This window comes from Lipotes vexillifer, unplaced genomic scaffold (assembly GCF_000442215.2).
Source record: "Lipotes vexillifer unplaced genomic scaffold, Lipotes_vexillifer_v1.1 scaffold149, whole genome shotgun sequence".
In the NCBI taxonomy this organism is placed as follows: Eukaryota; Metazoa; Chordata; class Mammalia; order Artiodactyla; family Lipotidae; genus Lipotes; species Lipotes vexillifer.
The window spans coordinates 385,373-403,275 of record NW_006779962.1 but is presented as its reverse complement, the minus strand read 5'-3'; the positions used below and the strand labels follow the sequence as shown (position 1 = coordinate 403,275).

At 60.0% G+C, this 17,903-nt stretch overlaps 1 protein-coding gene across 2 annotated transcripts in view; it reads left to right on the top strand.

Annotated features, from left to right (window-relative positions):
* VAV2 (vav guanine nucleotide exchange factor 2) overlaps nucleotides 1–17,903 on the top strand; it is a 189,893-nt gene that overhangs the window by 96,847 nt on the left and 75,143 nt on the right. For both annotated transcript variants that reach the window (XM_007453082.1, XM_007453081.1), the window contains exon 3: nucleotides 4,288–4,346. In XM_007453082.1, coding sequence (XP_007453144.1) covers nucleotides 4,288–4,346 — 59 coding nt within the window. The remainder of the gene's footprint in view (nucleotides 1–4,287; nucleotides 4,347–17,903) is intronic.

Below are 17,903 nucleotides of genomic sequence, written 5' to 3'. Positions count from 1 at the left end.
ACCATCCCATATCATCCCATCCCACCCCATCCCATCCCTTCCCGTCCCGTCCCATCCCATCCCTTCCCGTCCCATCCTATCCACTGAAAAAATGCCGTTAGGACCCGTCCAAGTTTACGCCTCACCAGTGGGTCAACACCTGCAGTTTGCAAACTCTGTCCCGGAGCAGTAGAAAGTGAGTCCTCACCTGAGTTACAGCCCTTGCTGGGCAGGAGGCTGACTGATTATGGCTGGGCCTCCTGCAGCCCAGGGACGACCCGAGCAGAGGAGGGTTGGCAAGCCCGGCAGCCCAGAGCTGTCTCCGCCCACTCGGGGCCAGGCCCTCGAGGCCGCTGTCTGGCTGCTTCCCCGTGCAGGTTTCAGCAGAGGCTTCAGCAAAGGGGTAACGGGTCCAGAGCTGCCCGGAGGCCTCGGGATGTCCTCCCTGTCTCCCCCTGGAGACCCCTGAATGATGCTGCTTTTTGGAGTCCGAGATCCCCTCTCTCTCTGTCTCCTCATCTCTCCATCTCTCCCTCGGCCTCTGGTCTCTGTCTGCCTCTTCAGCCCTCGTCCTGAGCTCCTCTTTTTAAGTCGTAACAAAGGCGCGAGCCTGAAGCCAGGAGCTTCGCCCTCTTCCTGTGTTTTCATCCGAATAGGGGGTGGGTGAGGCAACCCTTAATCACCGCGTGGATCTACTCGCTCCCCTGGTTGTGCAAAACCCCCTTCTGTGAGCCATTTGTGAGCACCTGCTGCAGGCCGGCCACCTGACACATGTTCCGCCGAGTCCAGCAGAGTCACATGAGAGACACGCTTTTCTCCCCCATTTCACAGACAGGCAAACTGAGGTGGGGGGGGCCGGATTTGAACCCAGGACTGTCTGGGCTCTTCCTCCCCAGCAGACCATCTGGCTGCAGCCCAGACCCGCTCCGGTGGCCCCCAACCGAACCCCGCACATGCTCTGCTTGGGCCACCTTCTGAGGAGGAGCCGCCACCTCTGTCCGAGCCTTTGGCCTGGGCCCAGGGGTCTGCATTCTAAAGCTCCTCCCATGCACGTGTGGAAGCTGATTGGCCACCGGCGTCCGGGAATCTGTCTGCCCGGATAGAGGCCGGGTGGAGAGCTGCAGGGTCGAAGCAGGCCACGCCTGGTGGGGACGGGGCCAAGACTGCCGTCCAGGGTCCAGACCCCGGACCCCGGCCTCCCAGCCTCTGGGCTGTCACACCCGTTCTTGTTCCTTCACCGAGTCTTAAAGGAGCTGAAACATTAAAGGTCACAGTCAAGACGTAGATGCAAGTGAACAGCACAGACAGCCGTGGCTCTGGGGAGTTGGCCGTGCACGTTTCTCCTCCCAGCAGGACTGGTCCCCGTGGGCGCACACCCTTCTCCTGTCAGTCCCCTGCCCGGCCCCTGCACACACGTTTCTTTGTTTGCCTGGAGCTGAGGCTCCGTGGGCCCAGGTGGGAACAGTTGGTGGATCGCTGAGCCCAAAGGTCTGAGCCGCTTGTATGTGGAGGGAAGGGGAAGAGGCGGGGAGGAGGGAGAGCAGGTGCCATGTCTTTTCATTCATTATCAGGGATGCAGATGAGAAATGGAGAGAAAAGTTGGGGAAATGTCATCCTTTGACATTTACGTTTTCAGAGGAGTTGGCAGGGACTGTGGGCCAGGAGGTTTTTGATCGTCACGGGAGACTGATGCCTCTGGGGAAGCCCAGCTCCTCCATCCTGGGAGTGGGGCAGGCACCGGCCAAAGGCGCCTCGGGAAGCCACTGAGGTGCTTCACGCCCCCCGCACCCCTAACCTTTCACGCAGGGCCAGTGCCCCTCATCTGACCCCACGGCTCTGAGGGGTCCCACGTCTGTTCCCAGCAGCCCCTGCCCTGGGCCTCTGGTCACTGGAGTGAGGTCCCCCCTGGTGAGACCTGAGATTTCCCTTCTTGCACAGACACCAGCCAAGAAATGCACAGCCCACGTGGAGCGACGGGCAGGGCACCTCCGACGGAGCTGGGACAGGTAATCCTGTTAACCCCGTTTAAGGAGCTGCTCCTGTCTGGTGATACACATCCAGAGCAGAGCCCTTTACAAACTGCTAGCGACAGGTTCCAGCCTGGAGGAAAGCGACTGAGAGCTCAGGACTGAGCTTTGCTGTGGTCATAGCAGCAGGAGAAGCCATTGTGTCCGCTGGGACTGTGGACACGTGGACACAGGGACTGGTCGCCTGGCCTCAGCTCACTCAGCTGTGGCAGTTCCTCCCTGTCCTGGGCTCCACCTGTATGAGACTCGGCCTCGGCCCTGACTGCAGGTTGGCAGACAGGTTTCGTCTCCTGTGCCGATGCTGACCGGCTGCTGGTGCCTTGTGTGGATTCCGCAGGAAGGACTCTAAGCCTGTGTCTGGCTCCATGCGGAGGAGTGCGGCAGTTGATTAGCAATGTCTGCCACGGTAGGCGTAGGAGAGGGGTGGCATGTGTGCCCTCTAGTTGCTAAGCCCTTTGGCCCTAACACTTCCAGCGTTCTATCTAGTAACTATAAGGACATCAAGCAACATTGCTTTAATTTTTGTTCTTCCTAAATATTTAGAGCCCTTAAAAGCCAAGAATAACAGCAGAAGCCAAGTTGCTCATTATTTGTGAAAGGCCTCTTGGAGCACACAAGTGTGGGAGCCCTGGCTGGGCCAGCTGCACAATAAGTCCATTGACTCTTGTCTGAGAAAACACAGAAGAACCCTGTCATTCTTTGCATTCATAATTTCCGTGCGTCCCGGCCCCTGAAATAGAACCCCTGCCGGAAGACAGCGCACAGCACTCAGCTTGTTGGCCGAATCTGCCGTCTCGCCAGCTGAGAAAGGGCCCTTCTGTATGGTTTGGGGTTCTCTCCCCCTCTTTTTTAAAAAGAAATTGCTGCTAGAAGGAGAGCTGCCCACAGGGAAGTCTGAGGCATGTGTCCCAGATGGGGGACTTCGGGAAGGTGACCTAGCCTCAGTTTTCCCATCTCCCAAGTGTGCACGGCAGGTCTGGCCTTTAGGGGTGTGAGGGTTCGCTGTGATGATGCCCATAAAAGGCCCATCAGACTCAGTTTCTGAGACAGCCAGCGCTCAGCAGAGGGTGTCTGTGACTTTAGCAAGTGGTCATCACGGGCCACGTTCATGTTCCCCGTCCTCAGACGTGCACCCACACACACCCCCACACCCACACCCGTGCACACGCAGCTGGCTCTGAGTCGAGGCTTGCCCCTGCCTCCTCGGTGCTCAAGCGTCTGGCACAGCAGGTGCCCCGTCAGTCCTGCCGGGGATCGTGAGCAGCTTGTGTGAGTTGTGAGTCATTCTCGAGTGCGTTATGCTCTGTGTCCGGGGTCAGTCACCGCCCTCTCCTGGCCTGCATTACCCCATGACCATCTGTGGAGCCTCATCCCTGCTTGCCACTGGTCATTTTGGAGATCTGTGGAATGGCCGCGTTGAGGCCTCTGAGGCTGGGAGCTGGGTGGGTCCTGTGTATCTGGAGGGCACTGGACACAGGGCAGGACCGGGCTGGGGCGGGGGTGGCAGACGGAAGTGCTTCTCGCCGGGCACTTCGGGAATTTGAGTTTGACAAGTCTTGTCGGTCTGGGGAGAGCCTGCTGGGATCCCCTCATGAAATCTGAACCTGGGCTTCTTTGTTTTCCCTCTACACCCCGACCCCCCAGGGCGCCGGGCATCTGTTTAAATGGTCATACTGGAGAGAGGAGGGGCTGGAAGGGAAGGGAGCATTATGCTGGGATGTTTGCGTCTACGCTGTGCCCCGGGCTGCTGTGTCACCTTGGGGAAATCTCTTGACCTCTCTGGGCCACTGTTTCCCCATCTCTGAAATGTATCAGCACCTACTCGGAACAGGAGTTGTTATTAATCATATGGTAACTTGCAGAACAGGAGCCTGGGGTGAGCACTTTGTAGGCATGATGTCTGAGCAGACTCTCAGTGGCCCCGATGAGGCAGACCCTCTCCTGGGGGAGAACGAGACTCAGGGAGTGGTTGATGTCGGAGCCCCAGGAGTCGGCAGAGAGGGGCTGTGAGCCCGGCCCTGCTCCTCTCCAGGGCACTGCGCAGGGTGTGCAGCGGCCCTCAGCAAATATTAGTGCACCAAAATGACATATTTTGCACGACAAATACAAAATAGGTGTCTCGCCTAAAAAATCTTATGCTGTGTTTTTTATGTTATTGTTTGCCAAGATGAAACGGGCTCAGTGAACTGTTCTCGACACCTACAAAACACTTCATTGCAGTTTTATGATGACTTCAGGCTTTCTGGTGAAATTACAGAAGCATCTTTTCGTCTCCCCCCAGGTCATCTCGGCCGTGTCGAGGCTCTCCCTGCACAACTTGGCTCAGACCAAAGGGATCAGGTGAGCTTCGCGGAACGCGCGCTGCTGAGTGCCTGCCCTTTCATCTTCATCCGCCGCCCACGTGCCCTGTCACAGATATTGGAGTTTTGAGCAGACACCCTCTGCCCTGTGTCTTTCTCATGAATTTTCAGCGTGTTGTCGGGTTGCCTGTTGGCAGTGGCTGGAAGGGGCGGGGAGGAGGGGAGAGGCTTCAGCTCACACCGGGGAAATCTTGCAGCGTGTTACTGATGGCTGCAAAATCTCTCTCGATTTAGGTAATAAGATCAGCAAATTAATCCTTTCACAGATCACTGCCTACCTAAATGCGCTCTCCACACGTCAGAAGTGGGTTTTGCCTCGCATCAAGTAGCAGAGTGCTTGTTTGCCGTGATGGGGCCAAACCGGGGGACCTGCCTGCTTGGGGCTGCAGGCCTCCCGGCAGGAATCTCTCCACTCTCAGCTTTAATTCTGCTTGCATTGCAGAGAATCCCATGGCCCCCGTTGGTCTGATCTCTTGTCCCTGACACGTGGACGTCGTGGGGCAAGGGGCCCTGGAACTGTGAGGGCGGAGGGGTCAGGGGAGATGGGGGGATGGGGGCATGCCGGCCACGGGGGAGGGGGATGGGGGGGCAGCCCCTGGTGAGGACTGGTCATTGTGGATTCTGACCCATGGATTGGGGTCAGGGAGACCAGGTTCCATATCCGGTGAGGACAGGCACGGGGCCTCCCTTCCTCGATGTCCCTGGGGATTGTGGGCTAGCAGGGTGGGGATGAGAAGCTTGGGAGGGCAGAAATAGCTCCTCCTGCGGGTGGAGTGGATGGGGTCGCACCTGGCTGGGTGCAGGCGACTTTGTGAGGGTGGTGGAACTACGGAGGGGCTTCACCCTGGTGGTGTCGTGGAGCGGGGAGCTGCACATGCGTGGGCTGGGGGTCCCAGGACCAGGGTGCCTACTGCAGTGGGACCCTTGGTGGGGCTGTTTGCCCAGGTCCAGAGGGTCACCGTAACAGACGCAATTATTAGGGAACCCACCCAGAACCTCTTTCTCTGTTGGGTTCTCCAAGGACTCAGAAATTTCATTGAATTGAGGATTTTTTTTTAATGTCAGCTGAAGGATAGGCTGTTTAAAAATGTTTTTAAGCTGCTATTAAACACATATTCGAGAATATTTATAACACGTTTAGGGTATAAGGAATAATGTTGAGACGAAACCCCTGTACCCACCACCCAGCCTACGTTCTAGAGCTTCAGCTGTGAGGCCCCCAGTTGCATGGGCTGGATTTCATTGTAGCTTTTGTCTGTAATAGGGACATGTTAAAAACGTTTAATTGAGAAAAGCGAGTTGTTTCTGGATACAAAGACAGCACGTGGATTTTTTTGTGTTTTTCCCAGAAACGGTCGTCCGTTCTTTCCCCCGCTAGCCCGGGACGACAGGCGGTGCTCTGGGCTGCCTCTTACCCGTTCCAGCACATTCTCCACCTGTGTGTGTGCCTACACGTACACGTAGGCAGGAATGAAGTCCTGCCACAGAAGTTAGTCATTTTCTCTGCTTTGTCACGTAACGTGAGAATGTGAGCTTTTCTCTCAATCCATTAAACACCCTCCCAAACAGGGGCCTGCTGCCAGGGAGCCCAGCGGTGCTCCTGGGGCGGACGAGCCAGCTGGCTGTGCTTGGACTCGGTCCTGTGGTGGCCTGAGCACTGTGCCAGGCTCCCCACGCCGTGCCCTGCCGGGCCCGAGGCCCGTGACAGAGGCTGTGACCGCCCTGTTTACGTGCTCCTAGAGCCTCAGTTTCCCTGAGGGTTGACAGCCAGCCATAGGGTCTGCTGGTGGCTTCGAAGGTGGTGAGGGGCCTGAGAGCGGGCGTGTGACCTCTGATCAGTGTGGAGGCCCCTGGGGGACGGGGAGGTGCCCTCCCTCCTGGCCTTCTCGCCCCCATCCCCCCATCTCCCCTGACCTCTCCTTCCCCATGGTCCCAGGGCCCCCGCCCCACGACCCAGGTGCCTCCGAGGCTGCTCCCGTGGTGCTCTCCGAGGCTGGCAGGTGAGCTTGGAAACCTGCCCTCTCCCCTCCCTATTCCGGGAGCCGCCGGGGCAGTGTGTGGGCACAGTGGCCCCCTGGATGGGGAATGAAGACCTCAGCCCTGAAGGTGGCCGCCCCTAGGGCGATGGTGAGCAGAGAGGGATGCGATCTGGGCTGCGGAGTTGGTGAGACCCAGCTGTAAACCCTGCATCCTGTTGGCTGTGTGCCTTGTGTGGGAAGCCCCTCTCTGAGTTGGTGGATGGGGATTCACCCAGGGGGCTCATCAGGGTTCATTCCGATGAGGCATGTAAATCCCGAGGTCAGTGTTGGCCCACGGAAGGGCTCAATACACACTATAGTTTGTTGCAGTGACATAACAGGGTGCGTTGGGGGCCCCCAAGACCACCCTCGGGTCTGACGATTCGCTGGGACTCAGAGAACTCAGCAAAGCCGCTATACTCAAGATTCTGGTTTATTATAGCAAAAGGAGCCAGGTGCAAATTAGCAAATGGAAGAGGCACATAGATTGGCGTCCAGGAGAGACGATGCACGAGTCTTGGAGGCCTCCTCTCTCCGGGGAGTTGCGTGGACAATGCTTCATTCTCCCAGAACGATGTGAGATGCCATGGGGGAGGGTTGCCAGCCAGGGAAGTCCCCCTGAGCTTTGGTGCCCAGGTTCTCGTTTGGGGTGGGTCATGTAGACATGGCTGACTGCCCATGGCTGACTGCCCACGTGGGTGACCTTAGCCTCCAGCCCCTGCAGAGGTCGAGCTGGTACGGTGGGGCCCTAGGCCCCCCGTAAACCCCATCATTTCCCAGACTCTGTGGCTGGGCCCAGGGCCCCCCAGGTAGACAAAGATGCTCTTATCAGCAGGACATCCCAAGGGCACAGAGGTTCCTGCCCGGGAGCCTCCGGGCCAGGGCCTGATCCTTCTTGGATGTGCAGGGTGTGGGCAGCCCAGGTCTGCTGAGTTAACGCTTTAGTGCACACGGGGCGGGGGGAGGGGGAAATGAAGGGGATGGGGGAGGTGTTTGCAGACAAAAGGAAGAGGCAGGGCCTCCCAGGAGGAGCAGAGCCTTTGCAGGAAGAGCTGCCCGCCTCACCTGTATCTCCTCGTCTGTATGGCTCGGTTTCCCCTGTGCCCCGTCCCCACCCTGTGTTTCTTCTCCCTCCTCGTCTGAGCCCCAATCCAGAACTTTCCCAGGGTCCCTTCCCTCCGCAGCCCCCTGGGGACAGGACCTCCATCACTTCACACGGCTCACCCACCCTGAGCCTGGGAGGCGGGCTCCGACCGCCCCTGTAGCACGACACGCGTTTGAATCATCTCTCCTCGTGCGCCGCACAGGTTGAGTTTTCGCGGGCAGTTTACCATTCTGGGAGCCACCGGCACTAACACAAAACGCTAACTATGCTCTCTTCCCTTAAGAGCATTTCACAGTGTTGTTAATTAGCAGAAGGTGTTCCTTTAGCCAAACCCTTTTCTGTTTTGAAAACCCACAGACCAAGCCTGCAGCCCTACAGAATCTCTTCCTCTTTTCTTTCGTGGCTGGATAGGAGCCCAACATGGTCCTTTAGAAAAATGATCATTTTCACAACGCTTGCTCTGTGCATAATGAGCTGATTTTCCACAAAAGCCCCAATCATGCTTCTCAGAGGCTGATGAATAGGAGACTTAATCGAAGAGCCGCACCCTGGTGCTGGCTGGGGGATCAGGAGTGATGTGTGTGTGCGGTTGGGGTGATCCCTGGGGAGCCACCCAGCTCAGCGTGTGGGGATGTGGGTCCTTGTCGCAGCCGGAGCCGGCCCTCCAGACTGAGGGATCATCACGGCTGGGAATGGCTGGGAAGGAGGAGCCTGTGAGACCCTCTCTGCTGCTGAAACTGAAAGGTGAAGCCAAGGCGCCCCCCGCCGGCGGAGGTCTCATCTGTCAGCCACCTGCTTGTTGAGTGACCTTAGGCAGGGAAGCTCTTGGACCCTCTGTCTCTTCTTCTGTAAGCTGGGAATGCTCTCCCTGCCACACAAGGTTGCCGTGAGCCCGTACACTGTGCAACGTGATTTAGTGCAGCCCCTGACACTCTGTGAACACCCACGGGCTGCTGGCTGGGTGGTGGGCCGACAGGTGGCCCCCCAAATGATACATCCACCTCCTAACTCCTGGACCCTGTGTGACAGGGAAACGGTTCTCTGCAGGTTACGTTTTTATAGATGTCCTTACACCTGTAGTTGTAAGAGGACGGCAGGAGGGTCAGAGTCAGAGGAAGGAGGTGTGATGACACAGAGGAGGTTGCAGTGACGTGGCCACGAGCCAAGGAACGCGGGTCGTCTCAGAAGCTGGAAGAGGAACGGATCCTCCCCTGGAGCCTCCGGAAGGAGCCAGCCTTGCTGACACCTTGATTTTAGTCCCTAAGACCCATTGCAGACTTCTCACCTTCCAGAACTGCAAGATAGTAAACCCGTGTTGCTTGGGGCCACTGTTTGTGGTGCTTTGTGACAGCAGCAGTGGGAGTGAATGCAGATGGCATGGGACAGGAGCCTTAGGAGCGGGTGGGGGGCCGTCGTGGCACCCTAGGCGCGTGGACGTCTGCACACACGCCGCGCTGGGTCTGGGTGGTGGGCTGGGCTCTGGGTCCTCACTGGGCTGAGTGCTTCTGGGAGCAGGGACCAGCCTCCGTCTTTGATTCCCTGGTCCTAGCCCAGCCCCACCACCCTGTCTTGTGCCCTCTGGCTTTTTATTGAGTTGCACTAAACTCCACATAAGCTTCATCCCTTTGAAGTGCACGGTTCGGTGGCAGCTCACACACATTCACAGTGTTGGGCCACCATCACCTCTGTCTTACTCCCAAGCGTTTCTCACCTGAACGGAGGGATCCCACCAGTTGGGGCAGCGGCGCCTGCAGTGTTCCTGATCCTGCCTGGGGCTCCGTAGAAGGTTCTAGAAGGGGAGGGTGCTCCTCATGGCAGAGGCAAAGCTGGTGGGGAGGGAGCTCCTGTCTTGGAGGTGTTGGAGGAGGGCGTGCAGGCAGGGGAGGGGGGGGGCAGTCAGGCCTGGTCAGTTTGGTTTCCTTTGTTTCAAGGACCCCGGAGCTGCTGTGATGTGGCAGCCGAGGCTGGTGACCGGCCGTCACTGGGTGGGGTGGGGGTGCTTCATGCCTCAAAGGGGTGCATGTTGTGTGGGCCAGGCCCTCGCTCGAGGGAGCGGGTGCGGATGGGGCTCCGCCTGGCCTGTCCCCCCACTCTGGCCTCGCAGGTGTCCTCACACAGAACCCACCTCAGAATAAGGAGGGGCCCGCTGAGGCCAGTGTGGGGCCCCCGCCTGGCAAACAGAGTGGTCGCAGCGTGTGGATTCCTTTCACATTCTCCTAACAAAGTGACACCTGCTTCCATGCAGGGCCCCTCCCGGGAAGGAATCTACTGTTGCATTAAACCTCCTGCCGAGAACCCTCTCCCCCAACTTGGTGACAGTGACCCACACTCGGGGAGAAGGGGACAGCCCTGGGGCAGCGGGAAGAACCCAACGCTGGCCTTGGCGACACCGAGGCCGTGTCCTGTCCACGCTGGCCACGGGGACGGAGCTCCCGGGAGGCACCACGGAGCCTCTGAACCTTCCCCACCATCCAGGGCCTGCAGCGTCCTTCCCTGGACACCAGAGTGCTTGCCACCGGCAGCTGAGCCTGGGCCCCATCTGTGAGTGGGGTTGTCGGGAGGACGGCATGGAGGAGGTGGGCCGCGTGCTTGACAGACGGTGGCAAACGGTGGCCAGTTGACTCTTCCTGAGTCCATCGCCACCGCAGACACCGGGAGGGCCGCTTCCTTTCACCCGTCACTCACCCCTGCGCAGAATCTTGAAGGAGCTCTGTGTCTGCCTCTCTCTGCCGCTACCACTGTGGGCACGAGAGCTGGAAAGGGACACGTTTGTTCAAAAAGATGTTAACTGGCCGTTTCCCGCGGGGCAGCGGGGAGGTAATCTGTGCTGGAGGCGGTCAGGAGAAGTGGGATGCAGCCCGGCAGGAGGGGCGTGAGTAGCCAGCTGGAGCTTCCGCGGCCAGCGGAGGTCTTTAAAAAGACACGGTGCAGCTGAATGTCTCTCTGCCCCACTCCCAGATCCTTACAGTCGTTGCCAGCTAGACGTGCCTGTGCTGTCAGTTTGCCCACAGAAAATGTGCATCTGGCTGAGCTAATGGCTTTTTATTGTTGTTCCCTCCCCTCCCCCACCCTCACTCGCTCCCTCCCATTCACCTACCCACCTGCCCGCCTGTCCTTCTGTCCCTCCAGCCCACCATCTGTCTGTCCGCCCGCCCATCCTTCCTAGGGGGGGGGCAGTCAGGCCTGGTCAGTTTGGTTTCCTTTGTTTCAAGGACCCCGGAGCTGCTGTGATGTGGCAGCCGAGGCTGGTGACCGGCCGTCACTGGGTGGGGTGGGGGTGCTTCATGCCTCAAAGGGGTGCATGTTGTGTGGGCCAGGCCCTCGCTCGAGGGAGCGGGTGCGGATGGGGCTCCGCCTGGCCTGTCCCCCCACTCTGGCCTCGCAGGTGTCCTCACACAGAACCCACCTCAGAATAAGGAGGGGCCCGCTGAGGCCAGTGTGGGGCCCCCGCCTGGCAAACAGAGTGGTCGCAGCGTGTGGATTCCTTTCACATTCTCCTAACAAAGTGACACCTGCTTCCATGCAGGGCCCCTCCCGGGAAGGAATCTACTGTTGCATTAAACCTCCTGCCGAGAACCCTCTCCCCCAACTTGGTGACAGTGACCCACACTCGGGGAGAAGGGGACAGCCCTGGGGCAGCGGGAAGAACCCAACGCTGGCCTTGGCGACACCGAGGCCGTGTCCTGTCCACGCTGGCCACGGGGACGGAGCTCCCGGGAGGCACCACGGAGCCTCTGAACCTTCCCCACCATCCAGGGCCTGCAGCGTCCTTCCCTGGACACCAGAGTGCTTGCCACCGGCAGCTGAGCCTGGGCCCCATCTGTGAGTGGGGTTGTCGGGAGGACGGCATGGAGGAGGTGGGCCGCGTGCTTGACAGACGGTGGCAAACGGTGGCCAGTTGACTCTTCCTGAGTCCATCGCCACCGCAGACACCGGGAGGGCCGCTTCCTTTCACCCGTCACTCACCCCTGCGCAGAATCTTGAAGGAGCTCTGTGTCTGCCTCTCTCTGCCGCTACCACTGTGGGCACGAGAGCTGGAAAGGGACACGTTTGTTCAAAAAGATGTTAACTGGCCGTTTCCCGCGGGGCAGCGGGGAGGTAATCTGTGCTGGAGGCGGTCAGGAGAAGTGGGATGCAGCCCGGCAGGAGGGGCGTGAGTAGCCAGCTGGAGCTTCCGCGGCCAGCGGAGGTCTTTAAAAAGACACGGTGCAGCTGAATGTCTCTCTGCCCCACTCCCAGATCCTTACAGTCGTTGCCAGCTAGACGTGCCTGTGCTGTCAGTTTGCCCACAGAAAATGTGCATCTGGCTGAGCTAATGGCTTTTTATTGTTGTTCCCTCCCCTCCCCCACCCTCACTCGCTCCCTCCCATTCACCTACCCACCTGCCCGCCTGTCCTTCTGTCCCTCCAGCCCACCATCTGTCTGTCCGCCCGCCCATCCTTCCTTGCACCCATCATCAATCCACTTACACGTCCACCCATCTGTCCGTCCGTCCATCCTTCCAGCTGCCCGTCACCTGTGCCCTCATCCATGCACCCATCTGTGCTTCCGCTTCTCCGTCCACACCCCGTCCTGCCACCCTTCCTCCATCAGTCCTCTTTCACGTAAACGTCAGTTGGTTGGTTTCCACGTGGTGCTCTGAGGTGGTCAAGGTCACAGCTTCTGTGGCCTGGCAGAGCGATCCCCAGCACAGAGCGGGCCCTCGACAGTGTGTTGCAGTGGAGGGCGGAGGAGGAAGTGACCCGGCCCACTAGGGGCGGTGCTGGGGTGCTGGGTCAGTTTCTGTACGCCCCCAGCCTCCATGGCCTCCTGGGTAAAGTGGGGTCAGAGTGGTAGCCCCCTCCCTGGGTTGTTGTGAGGATTCACAAGATGGCCGTGACGGTCTCAGCACAGTGCCTGGCACGTAGTAGGTCCAGCGCTGAGGTACAGGAGGCGGGGAAGGACCCTCTCTGCACGGGGATCTGCCCGCACCTGTCTGGGAGGCTGTGAGGCTTGGGGCAGGTCGAGTGTGAATTTCCCCATTCTGATTCCTCGGCTCCCACACCTGGCCCTTCATCCCCCACTTTTACACACGGGGAAACTGAGGCCCAGAGAGCTTCCCGAGCAGGTGGTGACGGGGCCCAGGGAGTTGTCTGCTCATTCATTCATTCCTTTGCCCATTCATTCATTCATTCATTCATTCATTCTGTCAGTGCTTGGGGATGCCAGCAGCCCTGCACAGGTGCTGGGACACATGGGGGACCAGTCACTGTCAGGTGCGGAGATGGACACTGGACCCTGGTCACAGGCAGGCAAAAGCACTGTGGCGGTGTGCAGGGCAGAGTGCGGGGAGAAGCCGGAGCGCGACCCCAGGCTACAGGCACGGGGTTAAGGGCCTAAGAGACCCGGGTCTGGGCTGCCGGTGTGATTTTTAGCAGGTTTCTTAGCCCTGGGCCTGTTTCCTGCTCTCTGAAAAGGAGGCTCACTTGGCTGATGCTCAGAGCCCGGGGCGAGGGCCAGTGTGGAGTGGCCCGAACACAGTTCTCAAAGCGAGGCCTGAGGACGCTGCCTTCCGGCCCTGGCTTCCCATGGGGCCCCCGGTGAGCCCGCGGGAGGGCAGGTGTCCTGGGCTGAGTGGTGGCCCCAAGAAGATATGCCGCGGAACCTGTGAATGTGAGCTTTGGGGAAAAGTCTTTGCAGGTGTAATTAAATTAGAGCCCTTGAGATGAGATCATCCTGACTACCCCATGGGCCTTAAATCCAAAGACAGGTGTCCTTATAAGAGGCACACGGAGTAGGGACCCAGGGACAGAGGAGGGACCTGGAGACGGAGGCGGGGGCAGAGACTGGAGTGACGCTGCGAAGCTCAGGACCATCTGGGGCCCCCGGGAGCTGGGAGAGGCCGGAGGGCTCCCCACAGAGCCGCGTGCGGCCCTGCCTGCCCCTTGATTTCAGGATTTGGGGCCTCCAGCACCAAGAGAATGAAGTTCTATTGTTTCAAGCCCGGGGATGTGGGTTTTGCTGGGCAGCGAGCTCTGGGACGGGGCCCAGGCAGGGGTCCCTCAGCCTCTGGCATCCCCGGTGCGTGGGGGCGCAAAGCTGCAACTCCTGAAAGCTAAGCAAGGGCCCCCAGGAGCCCCGACCCGGTCCCAGCACAGCCCTTGCCAGCCTGAGACCTGGCTGCCGAGGAGGAGGCCAGCGGCTGGCAGGGAGGTTGGGGTTCAGAGGCCCCCTCCAGTTATCAGGGATGGGAGGTGGGCCTCCATGGACAGTGGTGTCCTCACTGGCAGGTGCCCTGTCCCCAACGACATGCAGTGTTGGGGGCTGTAAGAATGTCCTCGGGCACTGGAGCCCCAGCTCCGCCCCCCTCCCCAGGCTTGTCCTTCCCTCTAGGGAGCAAAGACCGCTTCACTATGTAACAGGCAAAACAATCAAACGCTGCCTTCTCAGCAAATGCCGCCATTAAACATTTATGGGGCAGCCGTGTAACATTATCCGCTCGTTTTCAGAGGCGGAGAAGGAAATCTTGTCCTGTTTTGCAGTGGGATTTATCCATATGCAGGAGGGATGTGAGGTCATTAAAAATGCTCTGGAACAGAATGTGGCATCGCCGTGTGGCCGGCGGTATGGGGGGATGTGGCCCTGCTAGCCACCAGCCCCCGCCCCCCAAGCCCAGCTCTGGGGCCACCAGGTCAGCGGTGCTCTCTGTGCAGCCCTGAGCTCTGCTCCCAGCTGTGGCCGGTGGGAGGGGACCGGCCCAAGTCTCCGCCGTGGCAGGAGGCCGGCTGAGCCAGTGAATCAGACGTGCCTCCTTGAGATGCAGCATCATCTGCAAAAGGTGTTCTGGTGCTTTGGGTACATCCAGTTACACGGTGTGAAAGCAGCGCTCGGATAAGCCTGAGTCCCGCTCATCTCACTGTCGGGAGAGGGGCTTTGGTAATAAAGGGACAGTCCCCCCGATGTCACCTGGGTCGTCCTTCCCACGGTGGGTCTCCTCTGTCGCGCCCCTCCTCTGTGCCGGCGGCTGCTGCGGTCAGGATGAACCAGGCTCCTCAGTGCCAGCAAACAGCCCCGAGTCTTGATGACTTGCTGCAGTGACACGTGTGTGTCGGCCTCCACGCCACTTGCCCCCAGAGCCAGGCTGACAGACGGCCTCCTGCTGGAACAGGGTGGCCACCGCGGCAGGGGAGAAGACCCAGCAAGTCACCCACTGGCTCCTACAGCCTCCGCCCCGTCGGTGAAGCCAGGATGTCTAGCGACCGGAATTCAACCTGCCCAGCTGCGGGATGCAGCCCATCCCTGCGAGGAGGGACCGTTGTGTCCCGTTTTAGAGATGAGGAAACTGAGGCCAAGAGCCTGGGGGCTGGCCTGAGGTCAGGCGTTTAGGGACTGGTGGAGTGAACTCAGATACGGCCCCGCCAGGCTGCCTCGGAGGGGCGCCTGCACCGTCCAGCCCTCGGTGGGTGAGCCCGTGCCACCTGAGCCTGCCCGCCGCCCGCCGTGTCTCCCTCACCTCCGGCTTCACGCTCAGGTACCGGGTCCCAGCCGCCGGTCCCTACCACCATACTCCTCATTTTTAGGCAACTTGTGGTGATATTTTGACAGGAGAGCAGGGACTCTTGGAATTGACCGTCTGTCTGGCTTCCCTTAACGTTCCCTGCTTATTCCCTCCTGGTTATCAGTTTTCCTTCTTTTATTTTTATGGATTCATTTATTTCGTTTTTAATTATTTTTAAGTCTCACGAGCCCAACATTCAACCCCCAAACTAGGACCTTCTAGCTCACAGGGCAGAAAGAAACGTATGACCACCTGCTGCTCTCCCGGGTCCTGGCCCCGGCGGCCCCAGCAGGAAGGATGGTTAACCACCATCCTTAACTTCGGGTCTTCCACCTCCTTGCTCCTGTAAAATTAGTCTTATTGTATTTCATGCGTAGTTTTGTTTAGCCCCCGTTGTTTCGGATCTTTAATACAGAGCCACCAGGTGTAAGCTGACTACTGGAATTGCTGTTTTCACGGCCGTCACGTGATCGGTCAGGTCGTGGTGTGCAATTCTGTCCTGTGAGGCACGTTGGCCTTTCCGGAGCTGCCTCTCCTCTTGTGCCCCGTTTCCCATCCCCCCCATCGTAGCAGCAGCGACACACCCCACGGGTCAGCTCACAGAACGCGCACCTGGACCCCGGGAATCAGGATTCAACCCCATTTTGCAGGGGAGGCTGAGACCCCGAGAGGGCACCTCTAGCTCAGGGTTGCCCAGCCGGTTGGGGTGGAACTGGGACCTCATCCTCCCAAACTCCCATGGGAGTGATCTGGGGGTCAGGGGTCCTGGGGCATGGGCCCAGCACTGACCCAGGCACAGATCCGCTGCCCGGGGCATCTCCGGGCCCTTCCAGCCTCAGGTCCTGGCGGAGCTGGCCTCTGGGGGCTGGGAAACCAGCGTCAGGTCTCACCTGCTGACCCTGGGGGCAGCTGAGCCTCACTTTTCCCTTTGGGGTCACTGGTAGGGAGGCTAGGGAAGGCCTCTACCCTGCTCGGCACTGGAGGGTCCCGCCCTCCACCATGCGATGTGATGCGGGGCTGCTCAACGGCCGAGGCGTGGTCCTGGCCCCACCCCTGGTGGGCTTGGTGGCTGCAGGAGGCTGGGTGCCCTGCCATTGAGCACCCACGGGCCCTGCACGTCTCTCCAGCTTGGGAATCTGACTGGCAGTCCGGGAGGGGGCTTTGGATGGGATGGGCGTCCGGCTCTGGCCCCTGCCAGGAGGGCAGCAGTGAGGCACCAGTGGTTCTGATTAACACCGAGGCCTGGAGCCCGGCCCTGAGGCTTGGCTGGGCCCTCGGCCCTACAGACTCCAAGGTGAGCATCGCAGGCTGGACAGCTGGCCCGAGCCCAGCCCTCCCTGCCCAGGGCCACCTCCAGACCCAGGGCTGGCGCCATCCAGAAGGGCTGCCGAGTCCAGTTCCCTGCTCTGAAGTAGGCAAGCCGGACCCCGGGACACAACAGGGGGCAGCAGGCCTGTCCGTGCCCTCACGTGAGCCCAGAGCAGCCTGCTGCCCAAACACTGGCACGCACCTTGCCCTGCACCGTCACCAGTCACGTGCACCTGCTCCAGGGGAATGAGTCTGAGGCTACGGCGGCAGAGGGAGGGACGGAGGCCCTCAGATGCAGTGGTCAGTGCCCCTCTCTGAGGAGGTGGCCTCGATCTGGCTGGCCCCCGAGGAGTGAGCAGAGCCAGTGTGGACAGGTCTGGGCATCGGAGGCCCAGGCAGAGGTGCTGGCGGGGGCGGGGAGGGGATGTGCTTGGTGTCCCTGTGGGATGGAGAGGGGCAGGGGGTGGGAGGAAGATGGTGTTGGGAGGGGTGGGCAGGGTGGGGGGTCTCTGGTCTCTCTGAGTGTGAGGGGAAGCCCTGGGGGTCGTTTCAGCAGGCAGTGGCCTCTGAGATTTTGTCTAGAAACTGCTGGCCCCGTGTGGACTGCAGGGGCTCCAGGGTGGAGGCTGGGACCAGTGAGGGGCTGCCGTGGGTGTCCAGGCCGGAGAGATGGTGGCTCGGGGGAGGGGTCATGCGGGGAGGGGAGCGAGAGCCCGATAGGCCACAGGAGGTGCTGGCGGTGCAGGGAGTGACACCCCACCCACCCGCTTGGCAGGTCAGTCCCTCGGAATGACCAAGAGCTGCAGCCCAGATGCTGCCGGACGCCTGGGCAGGGGCGAGGAACGCAGGCTTGCTCCCGCCTGGGTTTCTTCCCTGCTCTGACCCGTCTTGGGGATAGTCCTGGCTCCAAGCCCGGCTCTGTCACTTCCTGGCTGGTCTCTTCGGGCAACTTTCTCTACCTCTCTGAGCTTTGGTGTCCTCATTTGTGATGAGACGGTAACCCCCCATCTTGTGGGGGGCTGTCATGACTGACGGGGAAACCTGAGGACACCCCCATCCAGAGGCCTTTCCTGGACCCCTCGTTTGTGAACTGGGCAGAGAGCTTGGGTTTCCCTTGTGTCCTTTCAGCAGGGTGTGTGTGCTCCTACCTCCAGCCCAGACCCTCAGCCCGGCGGTAGGGGCTTGGCCCGGTTGCCCTGGAACAGTCCCCTCCTCTGGGCAGTAGGTGGAGGGCTGGCCAGGACTCCCCCAGGAAGAGGACCTGCTTCTCTAACCGGAGTCCACAGACCAGTCTTCCAGCTGGAGCATCATCCATCCCAGCTCTGCCACAGAGAACACCGAGATCAACTAGTGACGCCTGCCCCGGCCAGAGGGGATGGGAAGGTAGGGGGTGATTGCAGGCAGGCCCAGGTTTGCCCTCTCTGTCTTGGTGGACCCACCAAGGGGAGGGACCCTCCCTGCGGGCCTGCAGAGGCCTTCTTAGGACTTGGTGGAAGGGCCAGGGGCTGACCCTTCACTTCCCAGCAGACCGGCAGGAAGAGGGGGGGGGGGGGGGGGGGGATGGTGTCT